The following is a 23351-nucleotide window of genomic DNA, read 5'->3' as shown; positions in this document are numbered from 1 at the left end:
AAACTCATTTCGTTGTCCTCTACGCTCCGGGTGCGATCCTCTCTCCAGCTCTCCGTGACGGAACAGGAGGAGGACGAGGAGGTCTGCTGCGGGGTGGACTCTGCAGGGGTCTGGGCTGGAGGAGCCTGTCCCGGTCGACCCCCGGGTTTCCTCATCATCGCGTCGAACAGTCCGTTCAGCTCACCGGTTGCCTCGGCGTCCTTCTGCTGGGTGGGTAACGCACGCTCCATGGCGCAGAGGGATGGTACTTGTGGAGTAAGTTTTGGAGAGGGGTTTTCTGATCGGGTTCGGACACACGCGTCAGGGCTCATCTGGTGGTTGGAGCATCACCTCGCTTTATAAAGGGTACGCGCGCGGTTAATCCCCGAGGATTGCCATTGGTCGGACGGATAGAGGAGGCAACGTCACGTTTTGTTAAGTGACACGCGAGGCGAGGAGCAACAGGCGCTCAAACGCTCATGCACGCAAGAACGCACGCACACATCTATGCATACACTACACACACACACACACACACACACACACACACGCGTGCGCACACACGCACGCGTGCGCACGCACACACGCACGCACGCACGCACACACACACACACACACACACACACACACACACACACACACACACACACACACACACACACACACACATCTCCACCTGCTGTGGCTCCAATTCTTATTTCTGTGTTTTAGGTTAACCTCTTCATCACCGGGTCTATTTTTCAGGAAAATATCAAACCCAACGTGAATAGAGTACATCTGCATCTATAAGAGCTATAACTGCAATCTTTGAAATAATCAGTATGAAGGTTTAGTGTAGTGAACACATCTAGAACAAAACATGAATGGAATGGTTTTATTTCCTTCTGCAATAAATGTTATGTTTAGAGTGAATACCACCAATACCTAGTGCATTATCAGTTGGTGACCCAATAGCCATGTTGGGATACAGCGTAACATCTGAGGGTACCTGGGTCAAGATCTGACGCAAATTAAGTGCAGCAAAGATACAGGTTTTTGTATAGGGATCTATACTTAAAGCTATACTGTGTCTCCAAGTCAAACCAATACATCTAATGCAAATGACTGAACATGTACAATGCAAACGTGATGACAACTATCGTGAGAACTCTGTTACATTTTCAGATTTGACCCCTCAATTGAAAGGCCAGGGCGAATGGGATTGAATGACTCACAGCCAAACCATCGCGATTGAACAAACTGGCCACCAGGTGGGGACTGTGATCTGAATGACTGTAATTTACCTATTTCCCGTGAAATCCATTTTAAGATTTCTAGAAGCTCACATTGTGCGGCTCTCATTGAACAAACACAATCAGGATACAGAACACAGAAGTCAGTGATTTATACATGACATTTATTGGATATTGAAAATACAGTATGACATTTTAATATACAAAACGAATAACACAGCGTTAAAGAGAACCACATATCCATACTTCAACTGCGGTAGTTAATTCTGGAGTGACACGATTCATGGCATCACCTTATCCACTCCTGAGCCATGACAGCAAGGCGGCCCAGATCATTCTCTCACAACACGACCCATGTGAAGGCACATGCTACTCGTCAAACATAAAACCTATTTAAAAAAAAAAGTGAATACTTTTCATCCACATTTATTATTTGTCATCAACCAACAGAATGCACCGCTCAGTCGAACTGCTTAGTTTTTGTTGAACGCGAATGCCGACAGCTTTGCGGTCGTATCCAAAGACTTCTTCTTCTTGGCTATATTCTCATCCGCTTTCACCCGTGACTCTTCAACGTCCCCATCTCCCGCCTCCTCCGCTCTCTTCCTCTTCTTCAGGTCGGCCGCTTCCCCGGACTGGCCTTTAGCTCTCTCCGTCCACGACTGGAATAGAAAAAACAAGGAAAGAAAACAGATATGGAAAATTGGATTTAAATAAATTCCCATATAAGTCCAGAGATGAATCAGCCCCCCCCCCCACCACCACACCCCCACACGGTGAGAGACACAAACACCGGGTCTGAAATTGCATCCTGTCATGTATAATCACTATTGACAGCGCTGCTGGCTCCCTTCCTCCTCCTCCTCGCTCCTCTTCTCCTTCACCTCCTCCCCTGAGCGGAGACAAAGGGAAGCGGCTGGCTGGACGTAATGGAGCTGGGATGAATCATCGGGGGCCGGCGTGAAGACCCCCAGCCACTCACCCACCACCACCACCCCCACACACACACACAACGGAGAACCATGGTCTACTAAACCAACTCCACACGTAGATTGAGGTTTTTGTGTGTGTGTGTGTGTGTGTGTGTGTGTGTGTGTGTGTGTGTGTGTGTGTGTGTGTGTGTGTGTGTGTGTGTGTGTGTGTGTGTGTGTGTGTGTGTGTGTGTGTGTGTGTGTGTGTGTGTGCGTGCGTCCTACACACAACCCACACTAGAGAAGCCCACAGCACCCTCTATTCGGTTAGCCATTTTATTGCGTTTAGACAAACCGCAATTAGCGCCCGGTGCAGAGTCACCGCGCCGCTCAGTCATGACAACATGTTCCCATTTAGGAGCTTAATAAAAGGAAATAACAACAGAAGGTACAGCTTTGGGCCATTTATCACATTACATCACATCACCTTAACTAGTCAGGTGGGAGCCAAAAAAAACCTGCTGTGTTTTAATGATAAAAAAAAAAAAGGGGGCAACTGCTGCAATTTAAAACCAGTGCCATCAGGTATACTGGAAAGGTAAACGACTGGTCCAGTGCCAACCTCGGTCTAGATCTGCTCAACGAAAACCTTAGAATTATAACAAACTGAATCCGATATAAAAACATGCGCATACCAGACTCAAGTATTAATTCGTCGTCAAAAGTGTCACCTGGGTGGAAAAGGCCACCTGGTTCTAGGTTTGATATAAGTGTGCCCTCACACGACACAGACAAGACGCAGTTATACACAGCTGCGACCGCCTCTGACTCAGAATGGGTTGGTGAGCAGACTTGACATCGGTAGTGCTCACAGCGGTACGCAGATCAAGACGCATATCAACGTCAAATATCTAAAGCGACGCACACAATGTGTGCACGTACAGAGGTAGGCATACCTTTTGCCACCCATGCTAAAGTTGACTAATTTTTTTTTTTGATTTTGATGCTGTAATTAGACAAATTAGGAAAAATCCATCTATATGACACCAATTTGATGACAAAAGATGATTTTTTATTCCTCTTATTAGTCGACTTTAGCATGGGTGCCTAAAGTTATGCCTAACACTGTAAATACATGGCTTTAATTAGTTGATAATCAGGACACAGCTGCGCGGTATAGGTACTGTGATGGCACACAAAAGACCACCCTAGCTTTGTCTACTGGGAGCCTTTTGAGGCATTTCGGATATGGTACATTGTGACTGACATCCTTACACCCTATTGAGTGTTAAAAATGGGCCAGAATGACCCATCAGTCGTTCCACCGCAATGCATTCAGGTGTGGAGTAGGAGGGTTCTTCACAACTGGTGGACACACACACACACACACACACACACACACACACACACACACACACACACACACACACACACACACACACACACACACACACACACACACACACACACACACACACACACACACACACACACACACACACACACACACCTGTTTGAAGCCCCCCCCAGGGTTACGGCGGGTCAAACGCATCATGATTATCCCGCTGCGTGTTTAGCGACACACTTATAGCTACTCGCGGCATTAGCATAACATCAATGCGTCGTGCCCCTGCTACCAACACAGGGGACGGGTTCCCAGGCAACAGCCATCCCCTTAACAACCCCCAGCCCCTCCCACACCCCTTAACTCCCCTCCCACCTCCGGTACACAGCGCAGTCGTCCACTCTGTTGTGTGTTTCTGTCGCCCATCGCGTGCTGAGTGGCTGCAGCGTTGCAGAGGCACGGTTGGGGCTGAGCCAGGGGAGCGCGAGCCACTCGGACCAGACACTCGGAGAAAACACTCTGGATGAATATTGAAGCCGTTTCCCTATTCAGGACCCTGCAGCTGAAACTATCCTCCTCGTGTGGTCAGTGAAGGCATGACGATTGAACAGGATGTTTGATTAACAGCCATGGTACAGGAAATCTGTGTGGATCGTTGTCTTGTGACAGCCAGGATCTCTGGATGGTCGTTTATTTTACTTGTCAATAAATCCCCAAATGAGCAACAATCTATGTAAGGGTGTATAGGGGTGAAATGGCGGCAGTAGCTCAGATGGTTGAGCGAGTTCACGTGTAAGCGAAAGGTTGCTAGTTCGATCCCCGGCCTCCACCAAGATGAATGTCGCGGTGTCCCCGAGCGAGAACCCTAACTGACCCCAACTCCTCCGGACGAGCTGTTGACCCCGCTGTGTGTGAATGGTTGTCACCTGCTTTGGATAAAAGCGTTGGCTAAATGTAAATTAGATCATTATTAAAGAGGTCCCATGAAATGCCACCAGGTGGACACTGTGATGTCATAAGGGGCAGTTTTCCATAACCGTTTGAAACGGCTAATCACACCACACCTGGTGGCATGTCAAGGGACCTTCAAAATAATTATTGATATTTTGCGATCACATTTTCGGAGTCAATACGATTTCGTCCCAGTCCGAGTCCCGTACCAGCCGGTCTTCTGCCGAGAGGCTCCTGAAGCTGCCCATGGCCGCCTTGATGACATCAGTCTCCTGGAGGTCCGGGCTGTCGGCCAAGATGCTCTTCCTGTTCTCCTCTAGCCACAGCTGGAAGCCCGTCCTCGGTCTACACACAGAGACACACACAGACACAAACACACACAAACAGACAGACACACACACACAGATACACAAACACACATGATAAGTACTACGAACCAAAGGTTAAACAGGTAATGCAGAGTGTTTCGTGCAGGTGGGTTTGAGGTCGCGGTCATCATCATGATTGGCATATGACATTGCCTGGCACCAATTCAAACCAATCACAAACCTTGATTGCCACAACTGCTGTTTCGCTATAAAAAGGTGCTTGATTATAGTCAGGGGTGCACATAACTGTTACGCAAGTACGTATGCGCGCCCATAATCAGGGATGCATAAAGCTGCTGCAGTTCGATGTAAAAAAAAAAAAAAGTGACGCAAATAACAGTGCTGTGCTTAAGCAGTTGTGTATTGAAAATGGAATCTCCTTTGTGAAACTGGGTCAGTTTCATAAGATCAGATGTTATGTGTGGGGCTATGTGTGGGGTGCGTACCAAACACCATCTCCTTGTACTTACCTGAGTAACTCACTAAAAAAGCTATGTGCACCCCTGATTAAAGTGCTTGCTTGACATACACGCAGATTGCCAAGAGTGACGTTTCGACGATTCATAAAAAGCAATAATTAATAATTGGAAATGACTTATCATCTGAAGCTAAAAATAGCTGTTAAACCAAGAGCTGCTCTGTTATACTGTGACACCATCGTTTTCATCAGTCACACAGACAGCTAGCTCTCACTTTTTATTCTCAGAGTCCTCAACTGGCGAGTCTGGGGGAGGGACTTCTGGTTGCTTCAGCCTATCAGCAGCTGGCTCCGGATTCACTTGAGCCTTCTTATTGGCTGCTTTGGAGGTGGCCATTTGTAACAGAGTAGACTGCATCTGGAAGATAAAGGAGAGCAACAACAGGGGTCACTACACACTAACCATTAAAAAGGGAGTGAATTAAAAAAAAGCTGACAACAGGCCTGGTGTATTATTCTATAGGGACAGCTGCAGTCAATGATGGGGTAAATGTTAATTTACTGACAACACACACTGTTGGAGTGTTTCTATTTTACATTGAGCAGATGCCTTTGTCAGAAGAAACAATATATCACGGTCGGAACAGTAAAGATATTAACAGTAACACGTGCCGAGCACTAACAATCTCTAGGTTAACCCATTCCCGTGCACAACGAAGACAGCTAGGATAAGATGCTAAGTACTGTTTTTGAGTGCCAGGGTCTTTGAATGAAGGGCACCTTGGTCTTTGGTTTGGGGGCCAGGGGCTTCAGAACGGGGCCCTTGCTCTGTTTCCCCGAGGGCCCCCCCAGAGGCGCCGGTCTCCTCACGGAGGTCATGCTGTCCAGGACGTTGGAGACCCTGGACTGGGAGGGAGACTTTCCTGAGCCCTGGACCTGTGTTCACGTACGCACACACACACACACGCACACGCACACGCGCACAGACACACACATACACACAATTACTGCACCTTTTCGGAAGAGTGTTTGTTCAAATGTGTTAGAACAAAAAGTAGGCTAGATCGCTTCTCCTGCTTTAAGTCCTGCTTTCAGAATTTGAGGTTCAGAACAGTAGTTCACCAATTATTTACGACTTGTTATCTGTAATTTATTTGATTTATTCCAAATTTTGGTTGTGATGATGTGATTGACTTGTGTACAGAGAGGGTTTAATCAGACTAGAGCTGGGGGGAGACCTGGAATTCTGTTACCGTGACACAGAAGAACGTCTCGTGCCGTCTGGTCAAACAAACACGTTGATCCGGCTTGATACACACGTGACGTTCTTTGTCAACTTTCATACTTTCATCTTCTGCATGTGAGCGTTTTTCTGCTGCTGGTGCTCACTCACATTTCAAGAGACAGGGGGCGGGTCTACAGACTGCCAATGGGAAGAGAGCGCTAGCACTTCTGTGGACTAGTTCTTATGCGTGTCCACAATCGATCATATCAAGCTTAGTGAATTTGATTGTGGGCTTCTTTACATGGGGAGAGTAAAGTGTGACCACCCTCACACTCACACTCACACACACACACACACACACACACACACACACACACACACACACACACACACACACACACACACACACACACACACCTTTTCAGAAGAGTGTTTGTTCAAATGTGTTAGAACAAAAAGTGGGCTAGATGGCTTCTCCGGCTTCAAGTCCTGCTTTCAGAATTTGAGGTTCAGAACAGTTGTTCACAAAATATTTACGAATTATTATCTGTAATTTATTTGATTTATTCCAAATTTTGGTGGTGATGATGTGATTTAACCGTTCCATCTATTGCTAAATGTGTTTTACAAGTGCGTTACGAGTGGCGGGGCGTGCACTTATTTACCATAAACATACCCTAATAAACGGGAGCAGGCCTAGCTTAATTACATTTCGGTCACTAATTTAGAAATGTAGAAATCATGGAAGTAACTCGCCAGGCTCTCGTAGTTCGCAATAACTGACTTCACACTGCTCACTCGCATCGTCCAGCGGTTGAGGCAAAGCGGGCGCAAACTGTTCCCACCTGCAGGCTTACGGAAAGAGTCAAACCAGGCCAGTCTTTTTGGTGGCTGATTTTACTGATCATCTCTTTGACTGTCTTCATCGCATCTCGGCATAATTTAACCGCTCAAACGGCGTCTTGAAAGGCATGTTGTGTGGGCATTACAATGCACGTACGTTGCCTCTTCTTGTATGTCCTTGACACGCGGTTGTAAGCCCGACCTGCTCCCTGACATATTCGACGTGTCAATCATCTGGCACTCTGCCTACGATTTGCATGTCAGGAATGTTGCCAGCGATGCTTTAGAACGATTGGTGGGGGAGGTGGAGGTGGCGGGGTGCTATCGAAGCGCAGCACAGCTTTTTATTGCGCAGTTCAGCGTTCAATTGCGCTTGCTTTATTTACTTCGGTTCACCTTGTTTCAATATTGAGGGTTTTTTGCACCCCCAACCTTATCTTTGGGGGTGAAAGAAAACTTGTGCCCCCCCAGAGATGGAACCAGTGGTAATATACACTGTAATATACACCGTAATATACACCGTAATATATAATTTACATCGTGATATACATCGTATGATACATAGAAATATATAATATACACTAATATACATAGTGATATACATAGTACATTATGTAGCTTCCAACTTGTAATGTTGGGCATTCTGGCCCCATTTTCCTTCTTAAGAGTATTCCATTTATCCGTAATTATCCATCAAAGTGCCATTTCTCTTACCTTAAAGGGATTTACACGTCCTTCTTTACTCACTACGAAAGAAACAGAGAGTCAACATTAGCTCAGTGTATTCATTGACGTGCGTATTTACATAGGCATGCGATACCGTGGAAGAAATGATAGAACTTAGTAAGCCGTGTCTGGTACTAATACAACCCCCACAGTCCTACTGCCTGACCCAGGACCGTCCCTCAACATCTAGCCATGTTTACCTAACGTATCGGCCTACCCAACATACATGTTACCTTACATATCAGCTTACGTTAAAACCCATCTGTGGACACAACGTACATAGTGTTGAGCACTCCTCCCTTCCTTTTTGTGCTTTGAAGCCTCACAGGGTTTATCTTCCGTGTCTTTCAAATCTTCCCATGATCATGCTGTTCCAATAAAAATCGACTCCATGCTTGTCCAGAGGCTCAAGCGTAGTTTTCTTCCACTGATATTGAGATGGTGCGCGGCCAGCTGTGACTCCAGTTTACCAGCTCAGCGCCGGTTTCAGATTCGAGTGCCTCACAGGGGCCAGCCTGCCCCGCGTTGAACGCCTGAATACACTGTCCGGCATCAAGGCCAGAGACATTGCCGTTTACTCACTGGGCTTCGGAGACGGCTTCTCCGGGGAAGCTGCTGCTCCTCTAGCGAACGGGTTCAGGCCTACGTCGAGGACGGCGAACACACACACAAACACCACTAATCAATAAAAAAACATTTCAATCCCGGCTGTGCTACGATCAAGAGAGATGGGAATCAACGGCGGGACTCACGTTTTCGGCTTTCGCCGTCCGCCTCGAGGGTCTCCGTCTCCTGAGAATCGTCCTCTCCCTCCTCTCTGGGCTCCTCTTCTCTGGCCTGTCGAGGTCTGCTGCTCGAGTGGCCACCTGCACTCTGACCGTACCTGTCCCCAGACACCCCGAGTCAGAACACCGAGCGATCCGGACCCCACTCAACCCAGTTCTCCCGAGGTCTGATCCTGTCCATCGGACCCTTTGGAACAGGGCCTGGTTAATGACGAGGGTCCTTAACGAGGTGCTAAAGACACTCGTTATTAACCAGGCTGCCTGCTATGTGCTAAGGATTAACCATTATAGCAGCTCTGTATCAACAAGGCATTCAAGTTCCTGTGAAAACATTAATTTATTCAGGTCTACACTTTCTCTTATTGTATTGTGTACGGCCTGGCACTTAAAAAAATAGTACTTAGTATGGTATCCTAGCTAGCTTTGTTTTATACATGGAATGGGTTAACCTAGCGATTGTTAGTGCTTGGCACTCGTTTTTTTTGAACATCCTTAATGCACCGACAGTGGAATATTGTCGTTTCTCTTTCTTCTGACGAATGTACTTATTGTTAGTCACGTTTGATAAAAGCGTCTGCTAAACGCCCTAAATGTAAATGTAAATGTTGGCCACCTGCTGCTGTCTCAGAAAAAAGGCATCTGGAACCAAAGAAAATACACAGAATGTGATCCCGTCCTGCTTGGTACATCCCCTGCCCCCCTGCCCCTCCGAGTCTCACCTGCTCCTGGGGGTGTGGTGCTCCTCCTCCTCCTCCTGCTCCTGCTCCTGCTCCTGCTCCTCCTGCAGCTGGTTGGCCTTCTCCATGGCCAGCTCGTTGAGCCGCTGGGCCAGGTTCATGCGGCGGGAGCGCGAGGCGTAGCGGACGGCCAGCGTCACCACGCTCTGGGTCATCAGCTCGGCCAGCTCCATGCAGCGGAACTCCCTCTCCAGCTTACAGGACAGCTGGAGGAGGCCGGCGGTCAACCAGCAGCACAGGGGACAAAGGGTAGGGTTAGAGCATTGGTTACTCAAAGTGCGGCCCGTGGGCCAATGGCGGCCCGCAGAAACATTCCCGGCGGCCCGCAATGACATACAGATGTAAGTAAAAAAAAAGGTGTCAAAACTTTGGAGAACCCCTGGGTTAGAGGCTCATCTACATTCACATTTAGGGTATGTAGCAGACGCTTTTATTTGTTTTTTTGTTTTTTTACCAAAAGCGACTCACAATAAGTCCATTTGTCAGAAGAAAGAGAAACAATATATCGCTGTCGGTACAGTAAGGGTGTTCCTAGAACCAAGTGCCAAGCACTAACATTCGCTAGTTTAACCCATTCCCCGTACAGTATACAACAAAGATAGCTAGGATAAGACACGACACTATGCACATTTTTAACAGTCAGCCCCGAACACTTCAGTGTTGTTGTTAGCATGCAGAGAAGGACGGATGCCAATAGGTTATAGCTGATTGAGAAGGCGTTACTTTTGCCTGGGTCTACTCACAGCGAACATCTTCATGAGGAGCTCCTGCTGCTCCTTCTGGTTCTGGTTCTGCCCCTCGTCGTCGATCTCGTAGCCGCTGCTGGACAGGAAGCTGTAGTGGTTCTGGAGCAGCGTGGAGCGCCAGTACTGCTCCTGGGGGAGGGGCAAGGGGCCACGGCACACGCTGGTTCAGGGGCTGCGCTTTGTATTCTCATTAATAATAATAAAACAATTACAGGGCTTTTCTTGGTACTCAAAGACGCTTTGCAAAAAGGGATACGTACAGACAGTACAGACACTCAAACAAAAGGCAAATAAACAACACTACAACAATAGACAACACATTAAGAGAGAGAGAGAGTGTTAATGACCAGTGATTAAGGGGCTGATATTTTGAGAGAGAGGCCATCCACCACAGATGCTAAAAGGATACTTTGGATTAGCTAAATGAACTAAATGAACTACCGTAAATGAACTACGGTCCATAGAAACAGGAGAATCAGATCATTGGACTTGAAAAATTGAAAAATTACTATCGAGTACTATGTAAATTTTTTTTGGAAAATCTAAATAAATTTGATTTGGGAGGGATTTGTGCTTCAGCAAAAAAAAAAGGCAAGTGCAACATCAAAGCTGTAGCCAAATGTCTGAAAAACCTTTCTTAGCTCCACTACCAAAATGTTCTAGTGCTTGAAGCTCATAGCTCCTCCTAGGAGACGTTCACAGTGGAACACATTCTGAACGCAGGTCGTTTCATCGCTGGAACTAACGGGCTCCATCCGCATGCCGGGACGGCCATACCTCCATCTGGCCCTTCTCGGTGGTGGTCTGACACAGGGGCAGCTTGAAGGGCAGGATGGCCACAGCGGGCCTGGGCAGGGTGGGGGGGTACCTGGAGCCTTTACAGGGAATGCACCTGGGGGGAGAGGGGGTGATCGTTAGGAGGTCACTCGACAGAACAGTAAACTGATAGAGTTGGCAGAGTAGGTCGCGTGTTGGAATTCGAAACGCCCGTTTGTCGCTAATTAGTGAGATGAACTTGACCGCTCCGAAGAAAAACACCATCACTCTGAAGGCTCTTTCATCACAAGTATAAAAAGACAGTCATAGTGATGGAGCAATGCAGGAATTTGAGAGAAGTGTCCATAATTCCACGACGAACAACATATTACCCATATAGAAATGTACAACTACAGCAGTTTATCAGGTAAGACACCTGCTAAAAGAGAAAGGCACAAAACGCCACACGTCTGATTTATAAAAACACTTTGCCGGCCCTTCCAGCTGCTCTGTGATTCATCATAACTGAGGGGGGGGGGAGGGAGGGGACATGGAAGGGGTAAACTAGGGTCAGGGGGTGAGGCTGAGGGTCAGGACCGGTGTGGGGCAGGGCCCTACCTGAGCTGCTGGGGGTTCTCGTGCACCGCGACCACCCAGAAGTGGTCCGACTTGCCCTTGCAGGTCTCCCTGGTGTTGCACACCGGCGTCCACGTGTTGCCTAGGGAACGGTTTAGCATGCGCACCACGCCCTCCGAGTCCACGTAGCACGGCGTCCCTGGAGACCAGAGATGTTCGTGATGAAGTCATGCGACTACAGAGTTGTGGGAGTGATTGCAAAAGGCTGCATTAACGTGTGGAATGGCAATGCTGAGCATTTTATACGGGATACTACATTTTGAATAACATATGCATACTTTATTGGAAATCCATTTTGAGAAGCTGGTTTAAAATGGCCTGAGGCTTGAATCTACAGCAAGATATTCAGTGTTTCACATTTACATTTAGGGCATTTAGCAGACGGTTATATCCAAAGCGACATGCAGCCATTCATACACACATTCAGGGTTAAGGGTCTTGCTCAGGGACACCGGCTAGGAGGAGCCGGGGATCAAACTAGCAACTGTCCGGCGACGTCGACCCGCTCTACCTCCTGACCTACTGCCGCCCTCGTTTTTAAATGTGTTTTGTATTAAACACCCCGTAGACCCAACACCGTTAAAGAGGACCTATTATACTACTTTTCTGGTCTTAATTTCGATGTCGATTTTCGGGAAACTCTTCCTCTCATCTGGGCGCTTTCAGCATTCTCTGTCAACGCTCGGTTTCGTCCTTCTCCGCCCCCCTCCTGCCAACCCAACTCCGTTGTGATTGGTTACCTTCCTTGAAGCGCGCGCGCGGGCAGATTTGACCAGGCATACGGGGGCGCGGCAGGAGTGCCTCTACGTAGATGATTTCCCGGAAATGTGAACAAGTGAATCGCAAACGTTGTCCCGAGTGTTTAGCGCTCTGCACAGCCACGCCAGACTGTGCATACGTCGAAATGCATGTACGTCATTATTTGACACTTTAGTATGGTTAAACATGACTATCAATCATTATAACAACGTTTATAGGTCATAAAAGTCGTAAAAGCATAATAGGTCCCCTTTAAAGGCTGGCTGTACATCGTCCCGTCCTGTGGAGCTCCCCTCCAGAGAGCCCCACACTGGGGTGCACTCACCCTCGGCGGTGAAGCCCAGCCAGGCCAGGTGGGCCTTGCAGGAGAGGGGCAGAGGCTCTCCGTGGATCACCTGCCTCTTGCGTCGGCCCAGCTGCAGCAGCTGGACCCCCAGGGCCTGGTCCCCGTCGAAGCCCGTACCTGGACCAAGGACACAAGAGAGGGTTAAGAGCTTTAACCAGGGGGTTTGAATTAGGGCTGCTCGATTATGGGAAAAATCATAATCACGATATTTTGGGTCAATATTGAAATCACGATTATTCAAACATTATCTTTGAGTTTGAAAACATGTTAACTTTGTAACTGGGAACTTTGAAATTTCTCCTTAAAAAAATACACAAAATGGTCAAAAAGAAAATGTTCCAATCTAAAATGATATACAGATATTTGTCCAGCTGTTCTGTCCTTTCTATAAATCCTTAAAAAATAAATAATAATAACAAAAAAAAAAAAATCTGAAAACTCTATTATGTTAATTTTCTGATCGTTTGACGCTAAAATCGTGATCCCAAACAAACGGAGCCAGCTCTCCCCTCCCTTCCGTGTTTCGTGCATCCAGTTAAAACGATCATGAACGCAGCGCAGAAACCAACAACACCCACCCCTCGTCGTGATTGGTGGGCATACTATTTATTATGTATTTTGAGTGGTTGCCAGTACAATTTGTGTTTGTGTGCGATCTCGGAGCATAGGCTGCCTACAGAGACACAGTGTTTTGACGGCCTGCTTAGGCCTAAAATAAAAAAGAAATTGTTCCTGTTGGTTGTCAGTTGAGGTCATGGCCATGGGTAGGAAGGGAATTTATTTTATTTTTTATTTTATTTTTTCCAGTGGCAGCGAATGATAGGTAGGTTGTTTTCATTTAATAGCGAGAAAATTTTATAGAATGAAGAGGTGCTGTACCAAAACGTAATTATAGTTTGCATAAAAAAAAAAAAACGATTTAAAGCTCATAAAATAATTTGGGTCGCACATAAATCAACAGGGTCGGTCGGAAACCGGAACCAAACAAAAACAATTTTTAGGCCTTATTGGGCGGGCAGCCAGCGGATCGTGCGGAAAGACCAGATGAATGTGATCACTTATGTTTCGGGCCAAGACTCGCTGATGCAACCTTTAATGGTCTTTGGGACTGGTTTTCTACGTTCCTGGGGCGGTGCAGACGTCGACCTACCGCGGTGGTACACGACCAGCAGCTGCTCCCCGTGCGCCGCCATGCTGACCACGTGGCCGGGCAGGCTGAAGATCTCCTTCTGCACGCCGCCCACGGTGAAGAGGCGGAGCGTGCGGGCGCTGGTGGCGGCGGCGGCCCAGCCCTGGCCCAGGACCAGCGCCCGGACGTCCTCCCCCGCGGGCAGGTCCACGATCCACTCCTTGTTGGCGTCCCACGACGAGAAGTGCAGGCACTGGAGCTTACTGCGGACGACCACAACATCATCAACAACAACAACAACGACCACATTAACAACAACATAGTAAGAGGGCAGGGTTTCAGTAGGATGTTTAGCAGACGCTTTAATCCAAAGCGACTTACATTAAGTCTGTTTGCCAGAAGAAAGAGAAACACCAATATATCGCTGTCGGCACAGTAAGGATGTTCATGGAAACTAGTGCCAAGCAATAACAATCACTAGGTTAACCCATTCTCCGTATAAAACAAACGATAGCTAGGATAAGATGCTACACAATACTGAGTACTATTTTGCCAGGACGCACAACGTACATTAAGTGCCAGGACGTAACATACAATAAGTGTGTAGGAGGGGTATTTTTGGGAGAGTAAGGGAGGACAAGGGGCAGTGGGGGGGGTAAGAAGAAAGGCTATGCAGAGTCCAGGTGAACTCTGAGCAAGTGAGTCTTGAGTCTCTTGCGGAAGCTGGTGAGCGACTGCTTTCCCGACATCGGCATATTTATCGGAATATGTACAGGAAAGGGAAGGGGGGAAGGGGGGAGGGGGGGGGGGGGAAGGGTTTCCCCAGGCCTTTTTCTTCATTATTTTATAAAACACAATTACAACAGCGTTTTATTCACTTCAAACTCATCGCTAGAATCCGCTTCAGACACGAGGAAGGAACGAAGAGAAATTAAACAAAATGGCGGTGTTGGCGGCGGGGGGGGGGGGGGGGGGGGGTTTGACGGTACCTGGCGAGCTCGTCGGTGGCGGGGCAGGCCAGCAGCACGGCCTCCTGGGAGAGGTCGGCCAGCGTGTGGCCCAGCGCGTTGGTGAGGTGCATGGGGTGGTGCACCGCCGTGTCGTGGAACTCCACGTCCACCGCGTTGTCCTGGTCGTCGTTGTAGCCGCGCACCACGCCCACCGAGTTCCACGTCTGCCACGGGGGGGACGGAGAGAGGGAGAGAACCCGGGGGGATCGGACGGGTCGGTAGGAGACGGGTAAGGGACTCTCTTCTTCATTTGTATCTTTACATTCACATTCACATTCAGGGCGTTTAGCAGACGCTTTTATCCAAAGCAAGTTACAATAAGTACATTTGTCAGAAGGAAGAGAAACAACAATATATCGCTGTCGGTACAGTAAGGATGTTCATAGAACCATTCAGTGCCAAGGACTTACATTCACTAGTTTATCCCATTCCCCGTACACAACAAAGATAGCTAGGATAAGACGCTGCCAAGTATTATTTTTATACATACGTGCGTACATTAAGCCCCAGATAATATTTGAATATACAATTGTGTGACGCGTTTTCTTTGATGGCACATAAACATAAATGTACCTCAGAGAAGGCCAAGGACACAAATCAAAACCCGGGTGGGATTAAAAACCTTCTCCTAAAACGTCCAAATCGCGTGCGCTCGTTGTCCTCCTACCATGAAGCGGTGAGTGAGATGGGCGGGGGTGGAGCCGGGCTGGAAGGGCTTCTGGGGCGGGGTGGGCAGCGGCCCCTCGTACGCGGGGCGCAGGGGCAGCGAGGGGCCAGTAGGGGGCGCTACGGCGCTGCCAGCGTCGTCGTCGTCACCGTACTTCCCCTGTCCGAGGGCCAGCGAGACGGTGTCTGCGGAGGTCACAGAGGGAGGGTAACGGCCGAGTTCCTAATCGCACGCTATTTCCTTTTTACTTTTGGTAAGGACCGCAGCTACTGCAGCATGCAGACGATTGGGCACACTACAGGTGATCTCACTGATTAGCACACCTGTAGTGCAATCCATCGACTGACGCAGGCTCAATCGATGCCACGCATCGTGTGACGAGGATTGTTCGGCAGAATAGCCTTATGCATGCTGGCTCGCATACGGCCAAATGCGACCGGACGTCGTACAACATCCTGGTATTTTAGGAATTCTGCCTTTTCCGTACTATGTATTGGGACATACCAAATCTTTTTTCTGGCATGCTAAACAGTACGGAGGTATGTTGGATTAGGGCCACATGTGATTTACTTTTTTGGAGTTCTGACTTTAAAATCAGAGATTAAAATCAGAATTCTGAAATTACCAAAAATAATTCACACGTGCCCCTAATCCTCTTCTGTAAGTATGGGTAATGGAATGCAGAGTAAATCTGGTCTCCTTTAAGTCTCCAGGTTCGTCTAGAAGGAAGTCTTCTGACTTCGTGGCGGTTTATCAAAACGTACCGAGCGAGTTTTCATCGTCCAGAAAGGAGCCCCGGTTCTTCACCCGTCCCGTGGCGGGCATGAGGGCGTCGTCGTCGTCGTCGTCGTCGTCGTCGCCCCCGGCAACGGGACGTTTGGCAGGCGAGTGGGTGTCACTCAGTCCTTCGTCCATCGCACGGTCGTCGTCCTCGTCGAACAGGTCGTCGTAGTCGTTGGCCGCTTTGACCGCAGGGGCCTGAGCAACACCCAGAGAGAAAGACAGGCGTCAGCCGTTACCGCGACAACGCAGCACCCAGAGAGAAAGACGGGCGTCAGCCGTTACCGCGACAACGCAACATCCAGAGAGACGCGCGCATCAGGCATCGGACATGACATTGGTGTGTCTTATGTGTCTCAATTAGAGATGATAAGATACCATTAATTACCATTAATTGTTCTTCTAAAAATGTATAATCACGATAAATATCATAACATGCTTATGATTTCAAAATATTCTAAACAGTGGGCCATGACATCACCAAAACTATCGTTCCTTTACCACCAACATTTCAAAACTCATATCTTCTCATTTTTTCTCGTCTCATCACCAACTATCACAATATATAGGACACGCTAGACGTGAATCTCCTAAATTGGCGCAATTTGATTGGCTCGCTATCTCGGGACATTGGGCAACATCCCATGATTGAGATCTCAAACTCGGGATATTGCGCGACGGTCGTCTCGTCACGCTAAAAAAAACTAATAAATCCCGGCAAAAAGTGTCATCTTGTTTGTTTGTTTGTTCACGTGTAGTATATACTAAAACAACAGCCAATAGGTAACAAGGCGATTCCCCACTACTCACGGAGCCTGAGGTGAATAATTGTTAAATATTGCATTCGGCCCTGCCCCTACAGGCTCAGCCCTAGCGGGGGTTCCCTGGCGGGGGTCCCAGACCAGCCTACCTTGGGGGTCTTGGTGGCGGAGGAGGCGGTGGGGAGGTCGTCCAGGAGGCCCAGGGAGCCCTGGGTGTCGGTGTACGCCATCTGGCGTCCTGAGGGGTGCCAGGCCAATCCACACACCGTGTAGCCCTTCTCGTGCTTCTGCCTGCAACACACGCACACACACACACACACACACACACACACACATTTACATCTAGCAGACGACTCACAGCGATTCGTACACAAATTCATACCACGACGGCGGACCACGCAGGGCGACAACCAGTTCGTCAGGAGCAGTTGGGGTTAGACGTCTGGCTCAGGGAGAGCTCGGATTGGAATAGCAACTTCCTGTTACAAGTCAACACGCTCTACCTCCAGAGCGGGTTGACCCACTGACACACGTTAGTCAAATGAGGGTCCTTTTACATCAGCCACATAACGAATAAAGGACATGAAAAAGGGAGAAATACATACAACAGGAATCTCTTCAACCATCAATTACGGTGCAAATATGCGGCCTATTCCAATACGAATCGCGTCAGTGATAAAGCCAGATGGATTCTAGTACAGCCCGAGATCACGTGCCGTACACTCATCTAAAGATCCTATGTATTTAGAGAATTTAATTATTATATACTTTGATATTCAACCCAAGTGTAAAATAGTGTAGCGAAGGGTTAAAGTTCCTGCGGCTAGTACGGTGTAATCCACAACAGATGACGTTCATGTCCACGCATTCCAGGGAGCTTTCAGAACTGTTAAAGCATGGAGCTGGTTGGTATGGAGCCCAGACGCCCCGTCCACCACCTTAGCTGTTAGAACGTCGTTACCATGGAGTCCCCCCCCCCCCCCCCCCCTCCTCACCTCTCCACACACAGCTTGCTCTCGGCGTTCCACACGGTCAGGAAGCCCCCCACGCTGCCCGCGGCCAGGAACTGCCCACAGGGGGACCAGGCCACCACGTTGATGGGCTGGAGGGGGGGTCACAACGAGACACAGTTGGAAAACCGCCGCAACTGAAGGGAGGTCTGGCCGCAGCGCATTACATCATCATACTCATAATCGTTAGGGTGGTGGCGTAGTTGGCATCAAGGGGGTCCAGAAAACGAAGAACAAAAAGCTCATTGACACTTTAACAAAAAAATGTCCAAAAAAACGTTATGAATAAAATAAATTAATAAATAATAGTGTTAACGTAAGTTGTAAAGTATAAATAAAGGGGACGTATTATACCACCAGTTGTGGGTGTGATTAGCCTTACAAGCAGTTTCGAAAATCTGCCCAATATGACATCACTAGTGGGTGTGTCCACCTAGATCTGTGCTGGATAGATGAGCAACGTTTACTTCAGTCCCCTGGGTAGGCCGGTACACTGATCTATCCAGCACAGATCTAGGTGGACACGCCCACTTTCGATGTCATATGGGGCAGATTTTCGAAATGGCTTGTAAGGCTAATCACACTCACACCTGGTGGTATAATATGTCCCCTTCAACGATATATATATATATGTTTGGACATTTAGTAAAGCCTCCTTTGTCCTCACCTGTGTTATCATGTCATCAGAGAGGGTGCTCACGTGCTCCCAGGAATCTCTCTCGTACAAATGCACCTTCAGCCCCACGGGAACCGCTAGAAGCTACAAGCAAACGCAAACACAAGCACACTTAATGAAGACCTGTCCATTTAGTACCGATATGATCCTTCATGAGCTAAACCCAGGTACGCTCTGGATCCAGCAGTGTGAGAATCACCTTGGCCGTCTTGGGTTGCCAGCCCAGTCTACACAGAGACTTGGCGGTGCTGACGTCGTTGGACTTCTGCAGCACGGGCCAACTGGTGACTTTGGTCTGCAGGTGACCAACGACAGTGAGGTTACGTGGACGGCTGCAACCAGGATCCAGGAGCCTCGGTGGATAACCACATTTAAAGAGTAAAGACAAACCAAACCGTACCTGTTCATCGATCTTCCAGATGACCACAGAGCCATCACAGCTAGCGGACGCCTGGGCCGACAGAAACAGGGTTAGACGCATTAAAGAAGACCACGTACATCTGAAACTGTTTCGATTCATTAAATTGTAAAAAATACCACAAAATGAGGTTATGACGTTTGGCTGGAACAGAACATAGTGAAAGTAAACATTGTTAACTATTCAGGATGTCATGCATTTTTCTTTGACATGCATACTGAACTGTACTGTTATACAGTATATAACATGTTATATAATGTATTCTGCTACCCACCAGGAACTCGTCTTTAGGGTCAAAGGTGACGCTGAGGACCGGGGCATCGTGACCCCGGAGCGTTTTCTGTTGGCTGCTGTCCGCCACCTCCACCACCTTGACCATGAAGTCACTGCACAGCAAGGGGCAAAGAGCTTAAAGTGAATGAGCGCACCTGAAGTCCAGAGCAGCCGCCCTGCGCAACGGCCTAACGCACAAACATCATCGGTGATGCGATGAGCAACACACAAATTGTCCAATCAATAAACAGCAATTACAGCATGAAACCGATTTCCCTTTTCCGCCACAATCCGGATCTCCAAAGGAGGCCCTTCAGATGCCTCCGTGTTCATTTGTTTTTCATAAAAATCAATATCACCGTAAACATCATCTTTGTGAGAACGGCGGAGTCAAGCCAGCACCACGCCTCGTTCTTCCCTTCTCGTGATAAACCGCTCCAGAACTGATCGATAGTGCCCGGAAACGTTTAGCGCCCATCAAGGTTAATAACAAACCAATCTTAATGTCGCTCGCTCTGCATCAGGGACGGAGAACACACCCACTCTGTGTGATGTGTATATTTGGTAAAAAAAAAAAAGCAAATGAATAAACTACACTCACAGCCTGCCCTAGAGATAGATAGCGTAGATAATATATATTCACTAAATATAAGCTACAGCCCTAAAAAAAAGGGTGGTTTGTGTGCGTGTCTGGCTTGTAAAACACTGAAGCCCCCTCTGTCCTCAAAGGCTAAAAGCAGGTGTTGTCTGTTCTTTCGGTGAAGGCCTGCCTGTTCAAAGTGATCCAATTAAAGCAGGAAATGATTGAGACAGAATGACATCTTCCCCGGTGTCTGCCACATACACGCTATAAATACCGCGTTGAATCGCACGCTTTAGGGACTTCAATAACCCTGCACCACACAAGGCTTCTCAGACGCGGTGTGTACACCAAGTGGCGACAGGGATGACAACGCATACTACTATGGACAGTCTCAATGTACATGCAGTGGAGACTGGACTCTAACTCTAACCCTAGTGGATGGGTAAACCCTAGTCTCACAAATAAGACTTTCGATTAGAATCTTAAAAAGGGGTGATATATGCCACCAGGTGTGAAAGTGATCAGCCATTACAAGCCGTTCCTGTGTTTTAGGGACATCTCAAGTGGGAGTGTTTGTCTAGAAGTAGGGTGGATAGATATGCAACCTTCGCCACAGACCACTGGATAGGCTGGTAGACTGATCTATCCAGCATACATCTAGGTGGACACTCCCACTTGTGATGTCACCATCTCTACGCCGGCGGGATGCGTCGGGATCACCTGGAGCCGGCCGCGACCCGGGAGCCCGAGTGGTTGAAGGCCACGTGCGTGGCGTGGGTGGTGAAGCGCGTCAGGATGCCGTCTGGATCGCCCTCAGGGAAGGTGTGGATCTGGACCGTGTTGTTGGAGCCGGCCGTCACCAGCTTGCCCTTCTGTTGAACCAACGGGACAAAATAGTATCATTCCATCCGCAGCGGAGGACCGTTAAGATAGATGGATAGTTGGATATAAACTTTATTAACCCTCCGGAAGAGAAATTCATTTGTTACTGCAGCCCAATAGCAGCAGTGGAAAACACAGGATAAAATACAACATAATAAAAATACAAAGTGCTAAAGCAAACAAAAAATAGATGCTAAAGTTAATGCTGACGCCAGAACAAACAGGGCAAACAAAACAAAGAGTATAAATTCACAGTATCTATATATTTTTTTAATGCAATGTTAAAAAAAAAAAATGTTAAGCAGGTCTTCATGAATGAATGAACGCGTTGTATTATTATCAGGGAATGGTCTAAACACAACAGTATATTATGGATCCTTAAATGAAGAGGCGTGCCTTGAGAGCCAGGGAGTAGGCCTTCTCCCCCACGTTGATGGACCGGGGGTCGTCGTCGTCCAGGCTCTCCCAGATGCGCACGTCTCCGTCGCTTCCACAGGTCACGATGAACCTGAGGGAGATCATCACTCATGATTACAACCCTACACGGCCTTGCATTTAAATTAACAAAACAGTACAAGCTACAGTGTTTTTTTTTGTAATTTCTAATCAGTGATGTATGTGATATCCAAAATAAATCGATCCCCAACCATTTACAATTACATTTAGGGCATTTAGCAGATGCTTTAATCCAAAGTACATTTTTCAGAAGAAAGGGGAAACAACAATATATCGCTGTCGGTACAGTAAGGATGTTCATAGAACCAATTGCCAAGCACTAACAATTGTTAGGTTAACCCATTCCCGTATACAACAAAGATAGCTAGGCTAAGACCATATTGTAATAACCTAGCCTTAACCGTAACACACCCACTCTATTCATTCCTAAACCAAGCACTAGGATTGGCAGATCAGAGGGAAGTCCTCCTACAAGGTATTCTAGGGGCCAGCCCTGCTGTTGTTTACATGTAACATTCAGTGACTATGACCCCAGGGCTATTTACAAGACATAAACTGGACTTAAGTTAGGTTGTGCAACTCAATGAAAGTACTAGACACAGACTAATGAAAAGTAAACACATCCAAATAAGTTTATACTCTTCCTGCACGGCCGTGAGGGTTTTCACATGATTGTCTGACAGCAATCTCAATACAAAAGGATGTTTTGACTTACTTTCCAGTGTCATCAAAGGTGACGTCTGTGTGTCCCTCGGAGTGGCCGTAGCGCATGGGCTTCCTCTCACACGGCATCTCACACTGATGGCTGTCAACACAAAGAGTCACACTGATGACAACTATGTCAACACAAAGAGAGACACTCACAGGAAAAGCCATTGCATCAGGGTAGCTTGGGTGTACAATGATACACCAATAAATCCACTTTTCCATAACAGTACAGATGCCAACTTGTTTCATTTTGCCAGCACCGAGATTACGCAAAGGTTTGGTTAAAGGGTGTATTGTACACATAGTACATTAAGGTGTGTATAACAGGCCTGAGAATACAAACTATATGAACCACACCACTGACAGTACGGGTTGTTTAAGCAGTAATTGTTGAGAAAGTGCGCTCGTAACACAGAACGTAAAACAACAAGTCACACTTGAAGCGATAAAAGCCATGAAACGTAACGCATGACAAAGTAAACGCGATATTTTACCTGAAGCAAACGAAGGCTGAAACTCCCGCGCTGAGTTCAGAAACAAGGAAAGGCGCTTCGGAACTCCCGCCAGCTGCGTGATGACGTCATGGCGTCATGACGTCTTGACTCAAACCACGCCTCGTTATGTTGATTCATGTTCCCCCCCCCCCTGGTTAATAACCTATGACACATTATTTCCCGACTTTTATAGTTGAAAGCAGTGGCGAAGCTAGACTTTTTTTTTTTTTATGCATGTGGTCCACAGAAGTCATGCTTGCCTTAGCCCACCCTAGTCAAGTCACTTTTATTTATATAGCACATTTAAAAACAACAGGAGTTGACCCAAAGCGCTTTACATTTGCAGAAATCAGGGTTGGGCAGGACAGTTGTTGAAAGGGGCCCAGGGATACACATAAAGATCGTTTCGTCCTCAAATCTAATATTCTACCTTATTTTTTGCAATGAGAGAATGGATGCTGTACACTAACGAACAGGCTCAAATACTGCGGTCAAGTGAGCCGCCATTCGTTCATCCGCGGTTAAACCATGGGTTAAACCAGCCGTCACACAAAATCTTCGTGCGCCTTTACTCTAAACAGCCTTTGGGTGGTATCTCGCAACGTTTTCAAAATAAAACCCTTCACCTACGTGTGTAGATATATAGAACACTAGCTGGCGGCGTCTAGAATGTCCGCACTTGCGGACATCTTGCCAGTCAGCTGCTCACCCATAACATTGTGTTGGTAGTGGTACATGTAC

General features: G+C 47.6%; 2 protein-coding genes across 2 annotated transcripts in view; both read right to left on the bottom strand.

Annotated features, from left to right (window-relative positions):
- The window catches only part of gch1 (GTP cyclohydrolase 1), a 12099-nt gene extending 11764 nt beyond the window's left edge, over positions 1 to 335 (bottom strand). Inside the window, exon 1 of the mRNA XM_060072400.1 lies at positions 1 to 335. This exon is cut by the window's left edge and continues 140 nt beyond it. Coding sequence (XP_059928383.1) covers positions 1 to 311 — 311 coding nt within the window. The 5' untranslated portion in view covers positions 312 to 335.
- A 1019-nt stretch (positions 336 to 1354) lies between these two features.
- wdhd1 (WD repeat and HMG-box DNA binding protein 1) lies at positions 1355 to 22761 on the bottom strand. The gene is made up of 26 exons (XM_060071185.1): positions 22611 to 22761; positions 22124 to 22213; positions 21349 to 21460; positions 20791 to 20942; positions 19489 to 19600; positions 19197 to 19247; positions 18996 to 19091; positions 18788 to 18880; positions 18106 to 18212; positions 17260 to 17401; positions 16334 to 16547; positions 15570 to 15754; positions 14882 to 15066; positions 13914 to 14155; positions 12743 to 12880; positions 11641 to 11797; positions 11044 to 11158; positions 10264 to 10395; positions 9503 to 9726; positions 8751 to 8881; positions 8581 to 8640; positions 7987 to 8018; positions 5985 to 6140; positions 5480 to 5622; positions 4628 to 4763; positions 1355 to 1873 (listed from the first exon to the last, which is right to left on the bottom strand). The coding sequence occupies exons 2-26, from the start codon at positions 22198 to 22200 to the stop codon at positions 1685 to 1687; spliced, it is 3381 nt and encodes a 1126-aa protein (XP_059927168.1). The 5' UTR covers positions 22201 to 22213; positions 22611 to 22761; the 3' UTR covers positions 1355 to 1684.
- Positions 22762 to 23351: the final 590 nt, after the last annotated feature.

Source organism: Gadus macrocephalus, chromosome 14 (genome assembly GCF_031168955.1).
Source record: "Gadus macrocephalus chromosome 14, ASM3116895v1".
In the NCBI taxonomy this organism is placed as follows: Eukaryota; Metazoa; Chordata; class Actinopteri; order Gadiformes; family Gadidae; genus Gadus; species Gadus macrocephalus.
The sequence above is the reverse complement of the archived record's forward strand: the minus strand, read 5'-3'. Positions and strand labels throughout refer to the sequence as shown.